Here is an 18,529-nt window from a genome sequence, read left to right on the forward strand (position 1 = left end):
TGGTGGTGTGTTTCCGTTTGTAGGTTAATAGTCCTAGGATGGACCTGACGCTTGCTGAACTTCAGGAAATGGCGTCTCGCCAGCAGCAGCAGATTGAGACCCAGCAACAAATGCTGGCTACTAAGGTAGTGTCTTCACAGACCCCATCGCCCACTGCCGTTAATGTCTCTGTGGAAACCAACAGTCTACCCTGCTTATTAAGGCCCTTGTCCCTCACGTAGGAACTGATGTTATCCCCAGGTTACCTCCTGTATGACTTTCTTCAGCATTTTTCAGGAGTCCTTGTGTCATTTTAGTTCAGAATTTTCCTGACCTAATTTTTGTTACTATTCTTTTTTTTCTTTTTGAGTTAGATGTTTGTCTGTGTTCATGCATGCAGTATTTCCATGCATTCCTGTGCGTCCATTTCTACCTGTGTGTGATACTCGGCACCGTGGTGCATTGCTTCCCAAACTGGACCTAATCACCTAGGGCCAGTTTGGGATCCAGTTAAGAAATGGGTTTCGGATCCAGAGTTTGGAGCCTGAGATCCTGCATTTCTAAAACTGTTTTTTGAAACATGATTTCTCTCTGTAGCTTTGGAGCCTGTCCTGGAACTTGTTCTGTACACCAGGTTGGCCTCAAACACACAGAGATCCGCCTGCCTCTGCCATCCAAATGCTGGATTAAAGGCGTATGCCACCATCATGCAGCTGCTTATTCCCATGTTACAGTTGAAGAAACAAATGTGTATTCTCGGTAAAGAGATATGTCCAAGATCTGATAGGAATTCATAGTGTGACTTGGGTTCAAATCTGAATTTGAATTCATATCCTCTACATTTAACTGCTTTTTAAATTGCCTCCCAACTCAAATGGACTCCTTCTTAAAGTTAGCCTTGTTTTTAAAAGTTAGTGTGCATGCATGCACACGTGCTTTTGCTGTCCAGTATACATATCTCTACCACAGTGCAAGCGTGGAGATCAGAGGAAAACTCTTGAGAGTTGGATATCCTTCTGCCTTGTGGGCTTCAGGGACTTAACTCATTATCTGTGTAGTCTCCCTCCTCCCAAGGCTCAGGGATCATTGCAGGAGCAGGAGGATGGTAAGAGCCAGCGGCAGTGGGCGACTACAAGGAAACGTTTTTCTAGACGTGACGGCATTTACACGTATGAACTCATTGCAGGCATGACAGCATGCATAAGACCTGTGCAACCTCAAGCCAGATAAGATCCCAGCATGGAGAAGGAAGCTGGACATGCAGTCCCACCCCCAGCTGGGGGAGGGGATTGTCAATTGATAGCTTCTGGGAGGGGGAGTCAGTTTTCTTTAAGGTATGACTCTTGGTAGGTTGGCGCCTCCAGTGGAAGGCACACATTGTCTTAAGAGTACATGAGCAGCACAGCTGTACCTGCTTGTCTAAAGAGGGAGACGGCTCAGCTGTTAAACATGAGCTGCTCTCCAGAGAGCCTGAGTCTGTGTGTAGTCCTCATGCTGGTGGCTCCTAACTGCCTATAACTCCAGCCCAGGGGTTCTGAATCCCTCAGCCTCTGCAAGTACCTGCATTCGTGTGCACATACCCACCCATTATATATATGCATTATTAAAAATAAATGTTTTTTTTTTTAAAAAATAGGGACACAAAGTTGGGTGGGTAGGGAAGGAGGCATAGCTCTGAGAAGAAGGGCTTATATGACCAAAGTTCATCACACAAAACTCTTCAAAGAACTAATAAAAATGAGGGGGAAAAGATCATCAAGGAAGACATCTAATGTTGACCTCTGACCTTTTATGCCTGCACACATACACACATGCACATGTATATACTCATATATATACTACACATATAATCTGTTTTATGAGCAGTTCTCTATGAAACTACTTCCAGGATTATCGCTTGCTTATTGTAAAGGAACTAGTTGGATTAAAATTACTAATTTCTAGGTCTTTCCTCCAAGAGCTTCTAGGGTGGGCCAAGGAAGGAGTGTGTGTTTCAAATACTGCCCACGTGCAGGTGATTGTGACAGCATGCAGGATATGTGGGAGATCAGACCTGGCACAGAACACTAGACTCGGCGTGCGCGGGCTGGGGAGGCTGTATTGAGGTTGGTAGTGTGCCTGTTTAAAACGATAGGCCTATGAATGCTGCTTTTCTGTCTTTAGGAGCAACGCTTAAAGTTTTTAAAACAACAAGATCAGCGTCAACAGCAACAAGCTGCTGAGCAGGAGAAACTTAAGAGGCTCAGAGAAATAGCTGACAGTCAGGAAGCCAAGCTTAAGAAAGTGAGAGCGCTGAAGGGTCACGTGGAGCAGAAGAGGCTGAGCAACGGGAAGCTGGGTACGCGGCTCACAGTGGACAGTGGAGGCCAAATTTGAAGCTGTCTGGCATAGCGCGAGCAGCACAAGACGTTTATGTGGACTTTGTAGTGAGAATAAGTGTTTGTATTTAAAAGAATTTTTTAAAAAAGTGTTTCCCTGTAATTTTGATGTTGCAAATTCCTCTTAATTGAAGTTAACACTGAATGTTTTAGGTAGTTTTAAAATTACATTTTAAATTATATTTTTTCGTAAATTCTTGATCAAGAGTTTGATGAAGATAAGGATTTTTGTTTATATGGTACCTCTAGTTGTTAAATTGCCATATTATTAATAATTAAAGTTTTAGTGATTCAATTGCTCCATTGTACCATTGTAACATTGAGAGAAAAAGTTCTGAAGAAATTTGATTTCCAAAATTTAGAGTTTAATGTTTACTTAACATTATAATAATGTTTATTCATTATATAAATTCTTCAGAGTCTCAAATGTCTGTTTTTAGACTGTAATGCTGTTTAGTGATTTCTGTTGCTTCTAAAAGTAGGTTGGTCCTTGGACGTTCTCAAAGAGTTCTCTGCTTATTAGAAAGTTCATTATAAAGCTTGGTTGCCTGGCAAGTTTGTTCTTCTTTTTATTTTCAACTGTGGTCGTTCTCTCTATTCTAGTGGAGGAAATTGAACAGATGAATAGCTTGTTCCAGCAGAAACAGAGGGAGCTAGTTCTGGCTGTGTCGAAAGTGGAGGAACTTACGAGGCAGCTAGAGATGCTGAAGAATGGCAGGATCGATGGCCACCATGACAACCAGTCGGCCGTGGCTGAACTCGACCGTCTCTACAAGGAGCTGCAGGTACGCCGCAGCCACTGTCTCAGTGCAGTATGAGCTCCACCCCAGAAACACAAGCTGGCGGTAGAGATGACCGTAACTTTTGGACTTTAGCTAGTGGGTGGAAGTGGGAGGCCTAACCCTAGGAATCCAGAATAAACTTTAAGATGCTCAAACAGGAAATTTGAGGTATAACCGCAGCCAGTGGTCAGGCACAAATGTTGCTTAAGTTTAAACCAGGAGGTGAGGTGTGCAGAGAGGTGGAAGCAAGCACCTTACGTTTTTAGAAATTATGTAATCGCTAGCCATGTGATTGCCTCTTGGAGGTGCTTTTCTTTCTTTTCCATGGTTATCCTTGTGTTTCCTTCCTGTTTTGTTCAGTTAAGAAACAAGCTGAACCAAGAGCAGAATGCCAAGCTGCAACAACAGAGGGAGTGTTTGAACAAGCGCAATTCAGAAGTGGCAGTCATGGATAAGCGAGTCAATGAGCTCAGGGACCGGCTGTGGAAGAAGAAGGCAGCGCTGCAGCAAAAAGAGAATCTCCCGGTGAGTGAGTGGGCTGTCTGGACGCGGGCCTGGAGAGGGCGAGCAGCTTCTCAGAATCCTGACAGCTGTCCTCTAGAGGACAGTGCAGTGTTGAGTCTGCGAAAGGTGATCTGTTCCTCTTTACCTTTTGTTCTTACCTGTGTGCTTAGCTTCTTTCTCTGAGACTTGAAGCAAGGTTGTATGTGAGTTTATTGTGGAGTATTTCCTTTGGGACATTTTTTATAGACTCTGGCTAAATTCTGAAACTGCTCATTCTGAAATTTTTGTTCTTTTCTGAATTGGTCATCTAGTAAAACATGTAATATTAAAAGATCTGTGCTTTTTAACTAAGGTTTCACCTGATGGAAATCTTCCCCAGCAAGCAGTGTCAGCCCCAAGCCGTGTGGCTGCTGTAGGTCCGTACATCCAGTCATCTACTATGCCACGGATGCCCTCCAGACCCGAGCTGCTGGTGAAGCCAGCCCTGCCCGATGGTTCTCTGGTCATGCAGTCAGCAGAGGGTCCAATGAAGATGCAGACGCTGCCCAATATGAGGTCCGGGGCTGCTTTGCAAAGTAAAGGTAAAAGTGGGCTATCTCAAGTCCTTTCACAGTGAGCTCTCCCTGACCCGTGTGTTCTCCAATCATGGTGTTTTCATATTACCCACTTCTAAAATCTCAAATTCCTTTAATTCTTGCCTAGTGATTTTTAACCAATCTTGTTCCACTAAGGATAAAATCAGAGTTATTTCAGAAATGTCCTTGCTGAATGGATGTGGGTATTCACCCTTAAGTCCAACACTTCTGCAGAGGTTGAAGCAGGAGGATTGTGTTTTGAAGACAAACTGGGCCTATACAATGGGGCATTATCTCAGAAAAGAAAATACCCCTTGTTCTGAAGGGAATTTTGATCTGATTTTTTTTTTTTTGGTTTTTCGAGACAGGGTTTCTCTGTGGCTTTGGAGCCTGTCCTGGAACTAGCTCTGTAGACCAGGCTGGTCTCGAACTCGGTTGATCTGATATTTTAACGAGATCTTTCATACTGTGTGAAGAGACTGTCATATCAGTAATGGCAGTTTTGCAGAAGCGAGTTGTGAATCCTCTCTCGGGGACAGTGGTGAGGCTTCATGAGCTCTTAAGCGTGAGCATTGCCTGCTGACAGATTTTAGGTTAAGGGTGAACACCTGGAGCTGAAAAGTGGGCGGAGCAGAGGCCCCCTTGCTTTTGGATTCTGTGTCGTTGACAGGTACTTGGAGAGCTGCAAGCCAGAATTTCATAATGGAATGATAGAGTTTAGGAGGTGCAGGGTCTAAACATTCTTATCATTCAAATAACCATTTTTGTCTTCTTCTCTTCACTATTGTTACATGAAAAAATCACAAATTTTAAATTATTTGTTGTTTTGCCATAATTATTACTATGGAGCATTAATACTTCATAGTTTAGAGTAAATATTATAGTTACTGCTTTTGAGGTGGGCTCTCTATTTATAGACCAGACTAGCCTTGAACTCACAGAGATCCACCTGCATCTGCCTCCCGAGTTCTGAATTAAAAGCATTTGCCACCATTCCTGGCTGGCATTTGAAATTTAGATACCAGTATAGAAAAATCATGAATCTCCTAAATAGTGACAGCCGGGCTGGAGTTCATGGCATGCGTTTACCAGTCCATCACTGAGGCCTTGTTTGTGAGATCCATCTGCTCTGTAGGAAACTGCCTTCTAGGTGATGGTAATGCTTCCTTACACCGTCAGGGATACTGAACTAGGCCTTTTCTGGTTCTCTGGTTCAGGCAAACTTTGCTTTGCTTTGGCCAATTATTTTTTCCTTTTTTAAAAATTTCTTGAGTCAGGTCCTCTCTGTGGAACAGCTGTGGCTGTGTCCTGGCTCTGGCTTTGCAGACCAGGCTGGCCTTGAACTCAGAGACCCACCTGCCTCTGCCTCCCAAGAGCTGGGTGGCGTGAGCCACCACCAGCCAATGCTTTGGCTGATTTTTTTAACTGCTTATATAAGGTGAAAAATCTGAAAGGAGAAACAAAATCTAACACAGGGGTATTGTGAATAAGTTTGCTCGACGGCTGTGCGCCCACGCTGTGAAGCTTGTTTTAGAGGTTAAAAGTCGCAGCCTCAAAGTCACCTGGACCAGGGAGAGGTCTTTAGAATGTGAGTGACTTGTGCGGCTTTCTGCGTTCCAGGCTCTAAAACTCACCCAGTTGGCCCTGATTGGAACCCTTCCCATGCAGACCTCTTACCCAACCAAGGCTCTTCTGTGCCCCAGTGCACGGGGAATGCCCTGGACCAAGGTGAGCTTTCTTTGTGCCACTCCTGAGCACTGTGCTTTGCTCTAAAGGGTATTTTATACTTTTTTTAGGTAACTTGTTTTTGGTTCTTGTTTTAAGGCTGGGGCAGTTAATTTATGTGATTACTTAACTGAAGAACTAATATATTAGCATTGTAATATTTTGTTTTTGTAATTGTTTTGTTTTTTAACCAGCTTACAATAAATATGAAAGCACTCAGTGGGAACGGTGTTCAGAGAGATCTAGGAGAAAGAAATGGATGAAAAGTAGTTTTATTCCAAGCATTTTAATATCAAAGTGGGGTTTTTCTTTGCCTTCAGTTGATGATGGGGAGATTTCGCTGAGGGAGAAAGAGAAGAAAGTGCGTCCCTTTTCCATGTTGGACTCAGTGGACCAGTGTGCTGCCCCACCCTCCTTTGGTACGCTGAGGAAGAACCAGAGCAGTGAGGACATCTTGCGGGATGCTCAGGTATTTAGCACTATCTCAGTCATTACCATCTAATGGGTTTCTCTTGTGCATCTTTAGAGAAAAGATTTTAAAATATTGTCTGTGAGGTAGAGCAGAAGAAATACAGTATCTGGAACATCAGGAAATAAAATAGAAGTCCATTGTTTTTGTTTCTGTTGTTTAGAGATGATGGTGCACTCCCTCCTTGGGGATGGTTGCATATTTGCTCCTGGGTCACAGGTTTTTGTGATTCTCTGAAGTGTGTAAGTCCAATGAAGAAGAAAATATTCATATTGCCCAGGTATTTTAATCCTTTGAAATCTGATTTGTGAACATGGTGGCTCATGACTTAGTCCCAACACTGGAGATGCTGAGCAGAGGGTTGCCTCAGATTTGAAGAGTAAAATCCTGTCTCAAAGAATGAAAACAGCAAAACCCATGAGGAAATCTAGAGCCAAGCTATGTCAAGACACGGTAGCCAATTCTCAGTGACTGTTAGGGTCTTAAATTAGGGTGTGTGAACCTATGGGTGAATGCTGCAAGTTAGGTGGTTTTTCAAGTGTTCTGCATTGCATACAAGTCTGGAATTGCTTGTTTTGGAATGGTTTTTTTGAGACTTGGTTTTACTCTGACCTCAAACTTGTGATCCTCCTGCCTTAGCCTGCCAAAGGATGGGGTTACAGTTAGATTGTATGCCCCTCTGATGAACAGAATGTTCTTTATGTACTGATGTCATCCATGGATATGAAAAGTGGCAGTAAAGCGTTCTGCCCAGCTAGGAAGCAAGACTAGGTAGGAAGTCATGGGGAGGAATCCAAGTACCTCACTGTAAGTCCCTTATTAATTTGATTTAAAGCTTTAATAATTTTAAAATGTAGAAGCAATATTTTGTCTACTTTTCATGAGTATGTATCTAGTGTGCAGGAGTATATATATGTGTGTATGCATGTTCACATGTGTGAGTGCATATGTTCCTATGGTGTCTCAGAGGTCCAAGGTTGATGCTGGGATTTTCTTCCTCATTCTTTGAAGTAGGGGCTCTCAGTCATACCCAGAGCTGGCTCTAGACAGCTTGCAGGCTGAAATTATGGGGGAGCTCCCACTCAGCATTTACACAGGTTCTTGGAGTCCGAACTCCAGTCCACCCGTGGTGTGGCGACTGCTTTAGCCCTTGAGCTGGCTAGAGTCCTGCGAGCTGGTGTGTGAGCTTCTGTGAAGTGAGGTGACCGGGTGTCTGTAATTTTGTACAGTATTTTAACCACCTTGCTCTGTGTGTTTGCATATGTGTTACAGGCTGCAAATAAAAATGTGGCTAAAGTTCCACCTCCCGTTCCTACAAAGCCAAAACAGATTAACTTGCCTTATTTTGGACAAACGAGTCAGTCAGCTTCTGACATGAAGCCAGATGGAAATCCTCAGCAGTTGCCCATGGCCGCTCAGTCCATGGGAGCCAAGCTCAAGCCAGCAGGGCCGCAGCCAAGGGTGCTGCTCTCTCCAGGTGCACCTTCAGGTGGCCAAGACCAAGTCCTCTCTCCAGGATCTAAACAAGAAAGTCCACCTGCTGCTGCGGTCCGGCCCTTTACACCCCAGCCTTCCAAGGACACCTTCCCTCCAGCCTTCCGAAAACCCCAGACGGTGGCAGCAAGCTCAATCTATTCCATGTACACCCAGCATCAGGCGCCAGGAAAAAACTTCCAGCAGGCTGTGCAGAGCGCTCTGACCAAGACACACCCCAGAGGCCCCCACTTTTCAAGTGGTAAGGTTCTATTTGTTTGTATTTTTTATGGCTGAGGATGAGAGCGTGTGCTCCACAAACACATGTGCCAGTAGGCATGTAGAGGTCAGAGGTCAGTTTTTGGAAGTCAGTTCTCTCCTTCCATAAGGAGTTCCAGAGATAGAACTTAGGTGGTCAGGCTTGCGTGGTTAGAACTTCTATACACAGCCATCTCACCTAACCCTTGACTGGTGAGATTCTTACTTGTGTAGATTTTGGGCTTAAGTCCTATGCCGAGCTGCCAGCAAACAATAAAATACCACTCTCTTAGGCTGAAGCTGTTGTTCTAAGAATTTTGGCTGTGGCTCTGGTTACTTGGGAGTTTAGTGGCGTGCCTGTCACATGTCAGCTGCTGTAGTAGCTCCTGCAGACACTGCATAATGTCCTAGTTTTATATCTACGACTATGATAGAAACCCCACAAAAGGCAGCAGAGGAGGAAAACTTTTATTTGGCTTATAATTCCAGGGTATAGTTTATCGTTTTGGAGAAGTCACGTCAGAAACGCAAGCAGCTGGTCACATTGTATTCACAGTTAAGAGTGGTGAGAAATGACTAAACCCACACTGCCTGCTTGTTCTCACTTTCTTCTGTCTTCTGTAGTTCAGACCTCTACCTAGGGAATAGCTATGCACAGCAGGCTGGGCCTTCCCACGTCAGTTCACTATCAGAATCCCCACAGACATGCCCACAAGCCAACCTGATCTAGAGTTCCTCAACTGCGGCTCTCTTCAAAGGTGATTCTAGGTTGTGGCAAGTTGACAGTTGAGAACTGACTTCCCAGATGAATTGGCTCTTGGTCCTGAAGGAACTTGCTGATGTGGGGATGACTGAGTCACAGGTGTTAGATGGTGCGGAAGGCCGCACCTCTACTGTTGATCCACTATTCTTGGTATGCAGAGGGTGGGACAGTTACATTGTCTCTTGATTTTTAAAAGCAACATTCTCTTGTGTTTTAAGTTGTTCTAGTGAGGATACCACCACTAAGTAAATATGAAAGCATAATAAAATTAGTTTGTGTTAAACATGTGCAGTCTGACTGTTTGTGTTTTTTTCTGACTTGTTGGTTATGTTATAAGGCCAGAATACAACTGCCATGATTTAATTGATTGAAAATGTCTTGTTAGTTGTGAAGTAAGCATACAATTGTGGTTCAAGGCTTTCATAACAGATATTAATGTATCAGCGTATATGCTGCCTCTTAGTCTTTTTATTAATCCTTGGTAAATATTGCTAATATAATAATGTGGAAATCAGGTAATTTTGACATAATTGAAGTGCTTCAGGAGAATGTTTATGGGAAAGGCAAGTAGTTCTCAGTTTTGTGAGCTGAGTATGATTTCTCACATTGATCTACATTTGAGTAGTGTGTAAGATGGGTAGATTATGCGCTGACTTAGTCTGGATACATAGACATTGCCAGTTTTTACTGATGCCACGCCACAGCCCATGGTTTCTCATAATTGGCCACACTCTTCCTTCTTACTATTTCATGGTGTGTATTATAATCAGTGAACATGTTGGTTTTATAGTATAGCTTATTATGCAAAGATAAAATCCTTGCTTTGTCTTTGTTATTTTAAGAAATTAAGTATATGTGAGGGGAATAATGTGGTAACTCTGAAACGAAGAGACTTCACTTACCATTAGCTGTGTCTCACCAGTTTTGTTTAGCTAGCACTAAGTGGGCCTTTTCCTTCCTGTCTTCCCCAATTAGTATATGGCAAGCCTGTGATAGCTGCTACTCAGAATCCACAGCAGCACCCGGAGAACATTTATTCTTGTAACCAGGGCAAGCCTGGCAGTCCAGAACCCGAGGCAGAGCCTGCTTCTTCAGTTCACGAGAGCCATGAAAATGAAAGGATTCCTCGACCACTCAGCCCAACGAAATTACTGCCTTTCTTGTCTAATCCTTACCGAAACCAGAGCGATGCTGACTTAGAAGCCCTACGGAAGAAGCTGTCTAATGCACCAAGGCCATTAAAGAAGCGCAGCTCCATAACAGAGCCAGAGGGCCCTAACGGGCCAAATATCCAGAAACTCTTATATCAGAGGACCACCATAGCTGCCATGGAGACCATCTCAGTCCCAGCATACCCAACAAAGTCGCCGAGCTCTGTGACTGTCAACATGGACAGCCCAGTAGACATCCCAAATCCATATTTACATGTGGAGCCAGAGAAGGAAGTGGGTGCTTTAGCTCCTGAACCGTTGTCTCCAGAGGATGTGGAGAGTGCCAGTACAGAGAGCAGTGGCGTGCCAGCTCCTCCTCCAGTCCTTGACTATGTGCCTGAAGGAGTCACAGACAGCAGTCCAGGTCTCCAGAATGACACAGAAGGCACAAACCCAGAGGCCCCCCATTTACTTGAAGTGTACCTAGAAGAATACCCACCGTACCCTCCCCCTCCATATCCGAGTGGGGAGCCAGAGGGGTCTGAAGAAGATGCTGCACGCATGCGCCCACCTGAAATCACTGGGCAGGTGTCTTTGCCTCCGGTAGGTAATTTAGTGTCCCATGTTCATTTAGGAGACCTTTCCTCTCGATGCTCATAATGGTGGCTGTATTCTTCTCTAGTTTGCTTTTTTATCTTATGATTCCGTGGCATGAAGTAGATCTTTGTAGTTTTGGTTTTTGACAGTACTGGGACTCATTCATCCTGAACCATATATAACTATATATTCAATTCTCTTTTTATTTTGAGAGAGTCTCAGTTGCCAAGACAGTCCTTTGCCTCTGGAATAGCCGGGATATAGATATAGACCTTTGCCACCAAATCATCCTCAGTGGGAGTTATATCTCCTGTAACATTAATTATGAGAAACACTGCTATGTTTTGCTGTGTGTGTGTGCGCGCGCGTGCACTTTATAAAGGAAACAGATGTTTGTTCTTATGCCTGTAAAGGCCACCGTTGTTCTTTCTCTAGCTGAAGGCACGCCAGGGAAGCAGCAGTGGATTGGAAACACCTGGTTTCATCCTCTGCACTCTGCAGCTAGCACAGCTTCTCATTGGCTGTGCCACTGCTTTCTAGGCTTTGATTTTTCTAGCAGTGAAACGAAGATTTTACTTTCTGTACAGGAGTGTTTTGCTTCCCTGTATAAATGTGCATTGAATGCATGCCTAATGTCCACGGAATCCAGAAGAGAGTGCCAGATCCCCTGGAACTGGAGTTACAGATGCCTGTGGGTGCTGAGAATCCAACCAGCGTTTTCCGCAAGAGCAGCCAATGCTCGTAACCACTGACCAGATCTCCAGCCCCTTGTTGGGTTGAGTCTGAAACAGTGATAAAGTTAGAAGGATTGGGGAGAGTGGGAGCAGGAGAGAGTGGTGGAGCAGGCTCTCTGGCCTCGTCTTCCTGTCAGTGTTGTTTGGAAAGCCTTAGCAAGTACCACAGTCTCTTGGCTCCTCTTTGTCTAGCATCAAGTTCTTCCAGAGTTGTGTTTCTGGCCTGAGAATGCCTTCTGCACTTCTTCCAATATTAAGATTATTTTGGAAATTTATCATGTCCCTTTGAAATAGGCTGGAGAGAATACCACAGTGTGTGCAGTCTGCTTTTCTGTTGTTTGGTTGGAAATCATTTTTGATTCCTAAGTGCAAACAAAATAGAGTGCTGAGTTGTGAATTGAAAACACAGTACAGAGCCGGGCGGTGGTGGCGCACGCCTTTAATCCCAGCACTTGGGAGGCAGAGGCAGGCGGATCTCTTTGAGTTCGAGGCCAGCCTGGTCTACAAGAGCTAGTTCCAGGACAGGAACCAAAAGCTACGGAGAAACCCTGTCTCAGAAATTCAAAAAAAAAAAAAAAAAAAAGAAAAGAAAAAAGAAAAAACACAGTACAGTCCAAATGGCATGTCTGGATGATTGTTTAAATCTGATTTGTATATCTGAGCCCATATTTTTTATATCACTGTACTTCCTTTGGAAGATTGATATTTTCTTCCTAGAAAATGACTGCCCTTTCACAGATACCCTGATTGAATATGTTTCTTTGAGAGTAGGTGGCTAGGTGCTTGCTTTGTGAAATAGGTAGCTGGTCACTTTAGCATCCAAAAAGAAAGGGGATTGATAGCACAGAATTAGACTACTTAATCTTGTCTAACACTTTAGCCTTTCCCATCTGTGAGATATAATACTTATCACGGAATGTTTTTGCAAAGCTCTGCCTCTTCATATCTGAGATAAAAATGAAAAAGGGGACCAGTAGGTTGGCTCAGTGGGCAAAGAAAGGCACTTGTCACTAAGTTCAACAATCTGGGACACACATTGTGGACAGAGAGAACTGACTCTGGCTTCCACGCTTGCGCCGTTACACATGAGTATGTACATGCACACACGTACATGCAGAAATGAACGCAACTTAAATTAGTTATTTGTATTTTGTGTGCATTGGTGTTTGCCTGCATGTATGTTTGTGTGAGAGTGTCAGATCCCCTGGAACTGGAGTTACAGACAGCTGTCAGCTGCCATGTGGGTGCGGGGACTTGAACCTGGGTCCTCTGGAAGAACAGCTGAGCCATCTCTCCAGCCCCAAATAAATGTAATTTAAGAAGTCTGGTGTGTGTGTGTGTAAAAATCCTGTTTCACAGAACATTAGATCTCATTTTTAAAATGCCTCTCTAAAGCCTGACTTACTAACATGACTACTCATTTACGAGGTACAGCTCTCCTCAGTGTATCTAGTTAGTGTATCTACTTATAACTAACAGTCTTCATTATGCAGCCTAAGTTTGCTTGTGTCTTAGGAAGGGCTATGTTATGACATATTTAAGAGGAAGGGCTTACTTACCTAGGTTCAAATTCTGATCCTGCTGATTTCGTGTGCATTTTTTTCTGTGCGATAAGGGTGATTTGGTTTTTAATGAGGATTGAGTAAATAATCACTTGTGTATGTGAGTTGTTAGGATTCTGAGTATTGCCCAGTTTAAGAGTGAGACTCTACGTTACACCACTAGATAAGTTATTTATTTATTTATTTATTTATTTATGGTTTTTCGAGACAGGGTTTCTCTGTGGTTTTGGAGCCTGTCCTGGAACTAGCTCTTGTAGACCAGGCTGGTCTCGAACTCACAGAGATCCGCCTGCCTCTGCCTCCCAAGTAGAGACACTAATCCCTGTCTAGTTGTGGTCCTCAGTGTGCCACCAAGTTTAGTTTACTCTGAGTTCCACGGAGAGGCATCAACAGCACACTCCTGTGATCCCAGGGCTCGGGACACTGAGGCAGGAAGATTGCAAATAAAAGTCAGCCTGGGCCACGTGACACAGGAGTCCTTTTCACTAGTTCAGCCGAGTGCTGCCCCTACTCTTGTTGCTCTCCTAACTTCCCACACATTTCCTTTACAGGGCAAAAGGACAAACTTGCGTAAAACTGGCTCTGAGAGGATTGCTCATGGAATGAGGGTGAAATTCAACCCTCTTGCTTTGCTCCTAGATTCGTCTTTGGAGGGAGAATTTGACCTTGTACAGAGAATTATCTATGAGGTAAATTCATAACTTTATATCTTATTTTAAAGCTCAAAATAGAAGCTACTATAGGGAAATCCTATTTTTAAACTTTCTTTTTTAGGACTACGGAGTTGTAGAGAGAAGTACAGAGCATGCTCTGAAACAGGCTGTGTTATTTGGAGAGTGTAACTAAGGTTTTGATAATGGAGGAGTTCAGTTTGCACTTGAAATATTTTAGCATACGTCTTCTTTGGTAGGGATAAGAACATGTCTTCCTGAAAATTGTTGTGTATGAATTTGTACTCGATAGTATTGAGTTATAGTTGTAGTCTCTACTCAGAAACCTATTAATTTTTTTTTTTTTTGAGGTAGGGTCTTGGTATGTAAGCCTCAAATACATGACTCTCCTACCTCAACTTCATGAGTACTGGAATTGCCTCCATGCCCAACTCCTTTAAAATATTCTTAGTTGAACTTGTGTAACTTATCATAGCAAATAGGATGTCTAGTTAGAAACCAGTTTGTGGTGGGAATTGGAAGGAAGAACAAGGGTAACTAACTCTAAGGATATTGTTTCTGATGCTGATTTTAAACAAAACCTTCTTATAGTAAGTACTTACTTAATTTGGCTGTGCGGTCTGTCCTCTTTCTGGGACTTGATAGTTTTTTTGGTTCCTCTCTGTTTCAATTATGATTTTTAAAATGTCAGCAAAGTTTCTATTTTCTTGATCCTAAGAAGCCAGTTAGTAATGACAGTTGATGTGGCGTGAAGTTGGAGTGACTCTCTCACCCTTTTTATTGGTGTGACAGGTTGATGACCCAAGCCTACCAAATGATGAGGGCATCACAGCTCTTCATAATGCTGTGTGTGCAGGCCACACAGAAATCGTGAAGTTCCTGGTACAGTTTGGTGTGAATGTGAACGCAGCAGATAGCGACGGATGGTAAGTTTTGCCGTAAACACCAGTAAACCAGTTGTAGAAGCGTTGTTGGAATGCCGGGAAACATGTCAGCATACATTCTTCACGTGCTGTCCATGTGCTGTCTGGAGTTACTGTGTCCTCTTGGAGTAGCCATTCTGTTCAGTTTCTGGAAGCAAAAGAAGTTTAAAATTTTAATAGTATACTGCAATAGACCTGCCAGCATCCCTGCTCTGTGCTTTGAGGCCACGGAGTTAAAATACTGTCTACTACATCACAATCACTGGAGCGTGGGGACCGGTCAGGAGGTCGCCATGTGACCACTGGGTAGGTGGCCTAAACAGTGTGCATACTCTGGACAGAGTGATGAGTCACATTGCAGAGGGACAAGGGAAACAGTGCAAGAGCCCATCAGGCTGCTCATCTAGCTTGATACTTCACAGAGGAAAGCATAGGAGGAGCAGAGCTCTTCTGTAGAGAAACAATAAAGGACTGAAAATGTTACAATTTAACATCATATTTATTTAAATACTTTAATTTTGTTTTTTTCTTTTAATATAATATCAGATGCATGTGTGTATAAATCATAAATTTGAATTAACTTATCATTTCAAATGACTATGTGATCATATGTTCCTTTTTGTTAGATATTTGTATTGTTACAGATAATACTTGGAGAAGTATTATGATTTCATTTAAAAAATATGAGTAATATATGTCCACTACGGAAAAATAAACAAAACAGAAAAGTAAGAAGAGGGAAACAACCTGTACCTCCATAATCTACAAGTAACCAACATTAAGATTTTAATATAGTTCCTTCCATTTTGTATAAGTAGGGGGCTCCCTGCATATTAAATTCAGAACCTTGTATGCACCTGCTTCAGCAGTGCTCCTTACATGCAGCTCCTCTAGCCCCTGAACTCTTTTGCATACTTTGATCTGTGTATGCATATATTTTTGTGTGTATATAAATACACACACATATACACACTTCGGTTTAGCATAAGCAAATTTTTACTGTATCGTATTATTCTTGTTTGAGACTTTAGATTGTATTAGTTTTTTACTCTTAGAAACTAGCATTGAAGATAAATCTGAATAACACGAGGCTGGGGAGACAATGTGTTAGGAAAAGTGCCTGCCCTGCAAGTGTGAGCCCTAAGTTTGAGTTCCCAGGTCTGTGACTCTAGTCTGGGCAGTCAGGGACAGGCAGATCCGTGATCTCACTGGCCAGCCAGCATAGCCAGTTGGTGAGCTTAGACTTAGAGGACAACCCTGTCTCAAAGTAGAAGGAAGATTCCATCGATAGAGGAAGATACCTAACTGACCTTTGACATTGGCATGCACTCATATGTGCACAAAAACACAGCGTGCACGAAAGCATGCACTCAAACATACACTGTACATGTGCGCACACACAGAAGCATGCACTCAAACATACACTGTACATGTGCGCACACACAGAAGCATGCACTCAAACATACACTGTGCATGTGTGCACACACAGAAGCATGCACTCAAACATACACTGTGCATGTGTGCACACACAGAAGCATGCACTCAAACATACACTGTACATGTGCGCACACACAGAAGCATGCACTCAAACATACACTGTGCATGTGCGCACACACAGAAACATGCACTCAAACATACACTGTGCATGTGTGCACACACAAAAGCATGCACTCAAACATACACTATCCATTTGCGCGCACACAGAAGTCTGTAGTCATATTCACCAAAATAGTAACAATAGCATTCCGAAGTATGAGGGTATGAATTTCTTTTTTTAAAAGCTATATCCAGCTGTAGTGGTGACATAAGCCTGTAATCCTAGCATTCAGGAGGCAGAAGCAGGTGGATCCCTAAGTGCAAAGCCAGCCAAGGCTATATGGTGAGATCTTGTCTGTAAATAAATAAAAGCAAACCTTTTACCCAGATCACAGGTGAGATGCAGCTCAGTTGTGGAGCTCTTGTCTGGCATGAGTGGGGCACCCAGGACTCCCAGCATCTATTGTTAGAAGGGGGTAGAATGGGGCGGGGGGCGACAAAGAGAGAACAAGCAGAAAAGCATATCCAAGGGAACCAGACTGAATGAGGAAAATAAAAAGAAATATTAATGCTTTTTCAGAGACTGATTCATAATATTCTTAAGCCAATTATTTAAGTTTGGAGATTTGAGATGGCACATTTTTTCTATAATATTAATGTTCATTATACCTTTTGCCTAGAATAGATTGAATTATGTGTGTGCATGTATGTATGTGTTACAGTCACTGTATTAGGACTGTATTTACTGGAATCATCTCTACAGTTTGTTACAGTCACTTTTCTACTTAGAGTTGAATTGATAGAGTCAAAGTTTACTGTGAGTGTTAAAAATATTGTAGGGAGTCTGTGTGTGCAGTTTGATTCCTGGAAAGTTGGCCATGAGAAGAAATAAATACTGTCATTCAGGCTATAGTTTAAAGACTTAGGTTTTTACTCTGAAAGAAATGATCAGGTTTCAGGCATAGAGAAATGGCTCAGTGGTTAAGTGTGCTGCTGTTCTTCGGAGAACCTGGGTTCTATTCCCGGCATCCACATTGTAATTCACAACCATCTCTATGGAACTCCAGTTCCTGGTAATCTGACATCCTCTTCTGGCCTCTGTGTGCACCAGGCACACAAGAGATGCACTTACATACATGCAGGCTATAAAAAAAATTAAAATTTAAATAGGAATGATTATAAGATCAGGGAATCCAGACAGAACCAAATCCGCCTGATGCTGTTCCTTTTAGATCACTGTGCAGACTTTATTTCCTTGATTCTTCTCACTAGCACTGAGCTCCTAGCCCCACTGTGCTCCATTGTGTTAGATACTTTCCTTTGCAGCTGTAATTCTTTTATGGGTGCAGTCATCTGTCTCGATTGAACTGGTTTTAAAAGCCATTTGTGAGGCTAATAGGTAAGAGACCGAGGAACTTTCTTCACGGATAATTTACCAAGTGGAGGTTGTTGAGCTTGGAGACGCATTTCTAACCAGTGCTGTGTTTACTTCACAGGACCCCATTGCATTGTGCTGCCTCCTGCAACAATGTCCAGGTGTGTAAGTTCTTGGTGGAGTCAGGAGCAGCCGTGTTTGCGATGACCTACAGCGACATGCAGACGGCTGCAGACAAGTGTGAGGAGATGGAGGAAGGCTACACGCAGTGCTCCCAGTTTCTCTATGGTATGTAGCCAGTGCCGTCACGTGTGTTGGCTGCTGTATCCATTATCTTTTTGTCCCTAGGGAATACTCAAAGCTCGGGAAGTGTTTTATTATTTGCTCTACATAATTCTGAGAATAGGATCGCCTAGGGAGCAGATACGATACAGCTTTCATGCATGTGCCCAGAAAAAGCTACTGTCAGAGACATCTTCAGCTACAGCTGATTACTGGTGTGCGTTCAGAAGACCCTCTATTATGGCTTTAGCATTTAGTGAATTGTAGCTTGCTGTAAATGAGATTTAAAAGATAAAGACAACACATGTTTTGGAGTTTGTTTTTGTTTCATGTTTTGAGTTTATGATTTTGATCTCTGTCAAAACATGTCCTGTTAGGGCTGTACCTAAATACAGATCTCTGTTGAGAGAAAAATGGAAGTGAAGCCGAGACAGATATATGTTGATTGTCTTTTATGTAGGATTTTTTGTTTTTTGTTTTTGTTTTTTTAAATTTGTAGGATTTAGCAGTTGCAGTACATTCTTCTGTTCTTTTTGGCTTAAGAGAAGACAGAAAATCAGGAGGTCTCAGGAGGCTAGTTTGCCCAAACTGTCAAAGGCTTCCTACCAGTTGTTCACAAAGTTCCCAGAGATTAAAGGCAAAGGCCTTTGCTCTCTCGGCCTGGTCATGTTCCTTGGTGTCTGTCTATTTCAGGTTGTAGGTAAGAAGAGAGGGCTTCTTGAAGCCACAAAATCTGTCATCCTTCTAAATGTTTGTCTTCTTTCTTCCTTTCCCTCCCTCCCTCCCCCCCTC

General features: G+C 42.9%; 1 protein-coding gene across 2 annotated transcripts in view; it reads left to right on the forward strand.

Annotated features, from left to right (window-relative positions):
- Positions 1-18,529, forward strand: part of Tp53bp2 (tumor protein p53 binding protein 2) — a 51,517-nt gene that overhangs the window by 26,836 nt on the left and 6,152 nt on the right. The window contains exons 5-16 of one of the 2 annotated variants that reach the window (XM_041635452.1): positions 24-125; positions 2,143-2,317; positions 2,961-3,142; positions 3,500-3,664; positions 3,996-4,224; positions 5,839-5,946; positions 6,264-6,412; positions 7,685-8,147; positions 9,882-10,660; positions 13,502-13,639; positions 14,414-14,547; positions 17,577-17,743. In XM_041635452.1, coding sequence (XP_041491386.1) covers positions 24-125; positions 2,143-2,317; positions 2,961-3,142; positions 3,500-3,664; positions 3,996-4,224; positions 5,839-5,946; positions 6,264-6,412; positions 7,685-8,147; positions 9,882-10,660; positions 13,502-13,639; positions 14,414-14,547; positions 17,577-17,743 — 2,791 coding nt within the window. The remainder of the gene's footprint in view (positions 1-23; positions 126-2,142; positions 2,318-2,960; positions 3,143-3,499; positions 3,665-3,995; positions 4,225-5,838; positions 5,947-6,263; positions 6,413-7,684; positions 8,148-9,881; positions 10,661-13,501; positions 13,640-14,413; positions 14,548-17,576; positions 17,744-18,529) is intronic. The other variant, XM_041635453.1, reaches the window with a different exon arrangement.

Source organism: Microtus oregoni, unplaced genomic scaffold, assembly GCF_018167655.1.
Source record: "Microtus oregoni isolate MIOR12 unplaced genomic scaffold, Mior012 000047F_ref0000412, whole genome shotgun sequence".
NCBI classification, from domain to species: domain Eukaryota; kingdom Metazoa; phylum Chordata; class Mammalia; order Rodentia; family Cricetidae; genus Microtus; species Microtus oregoni.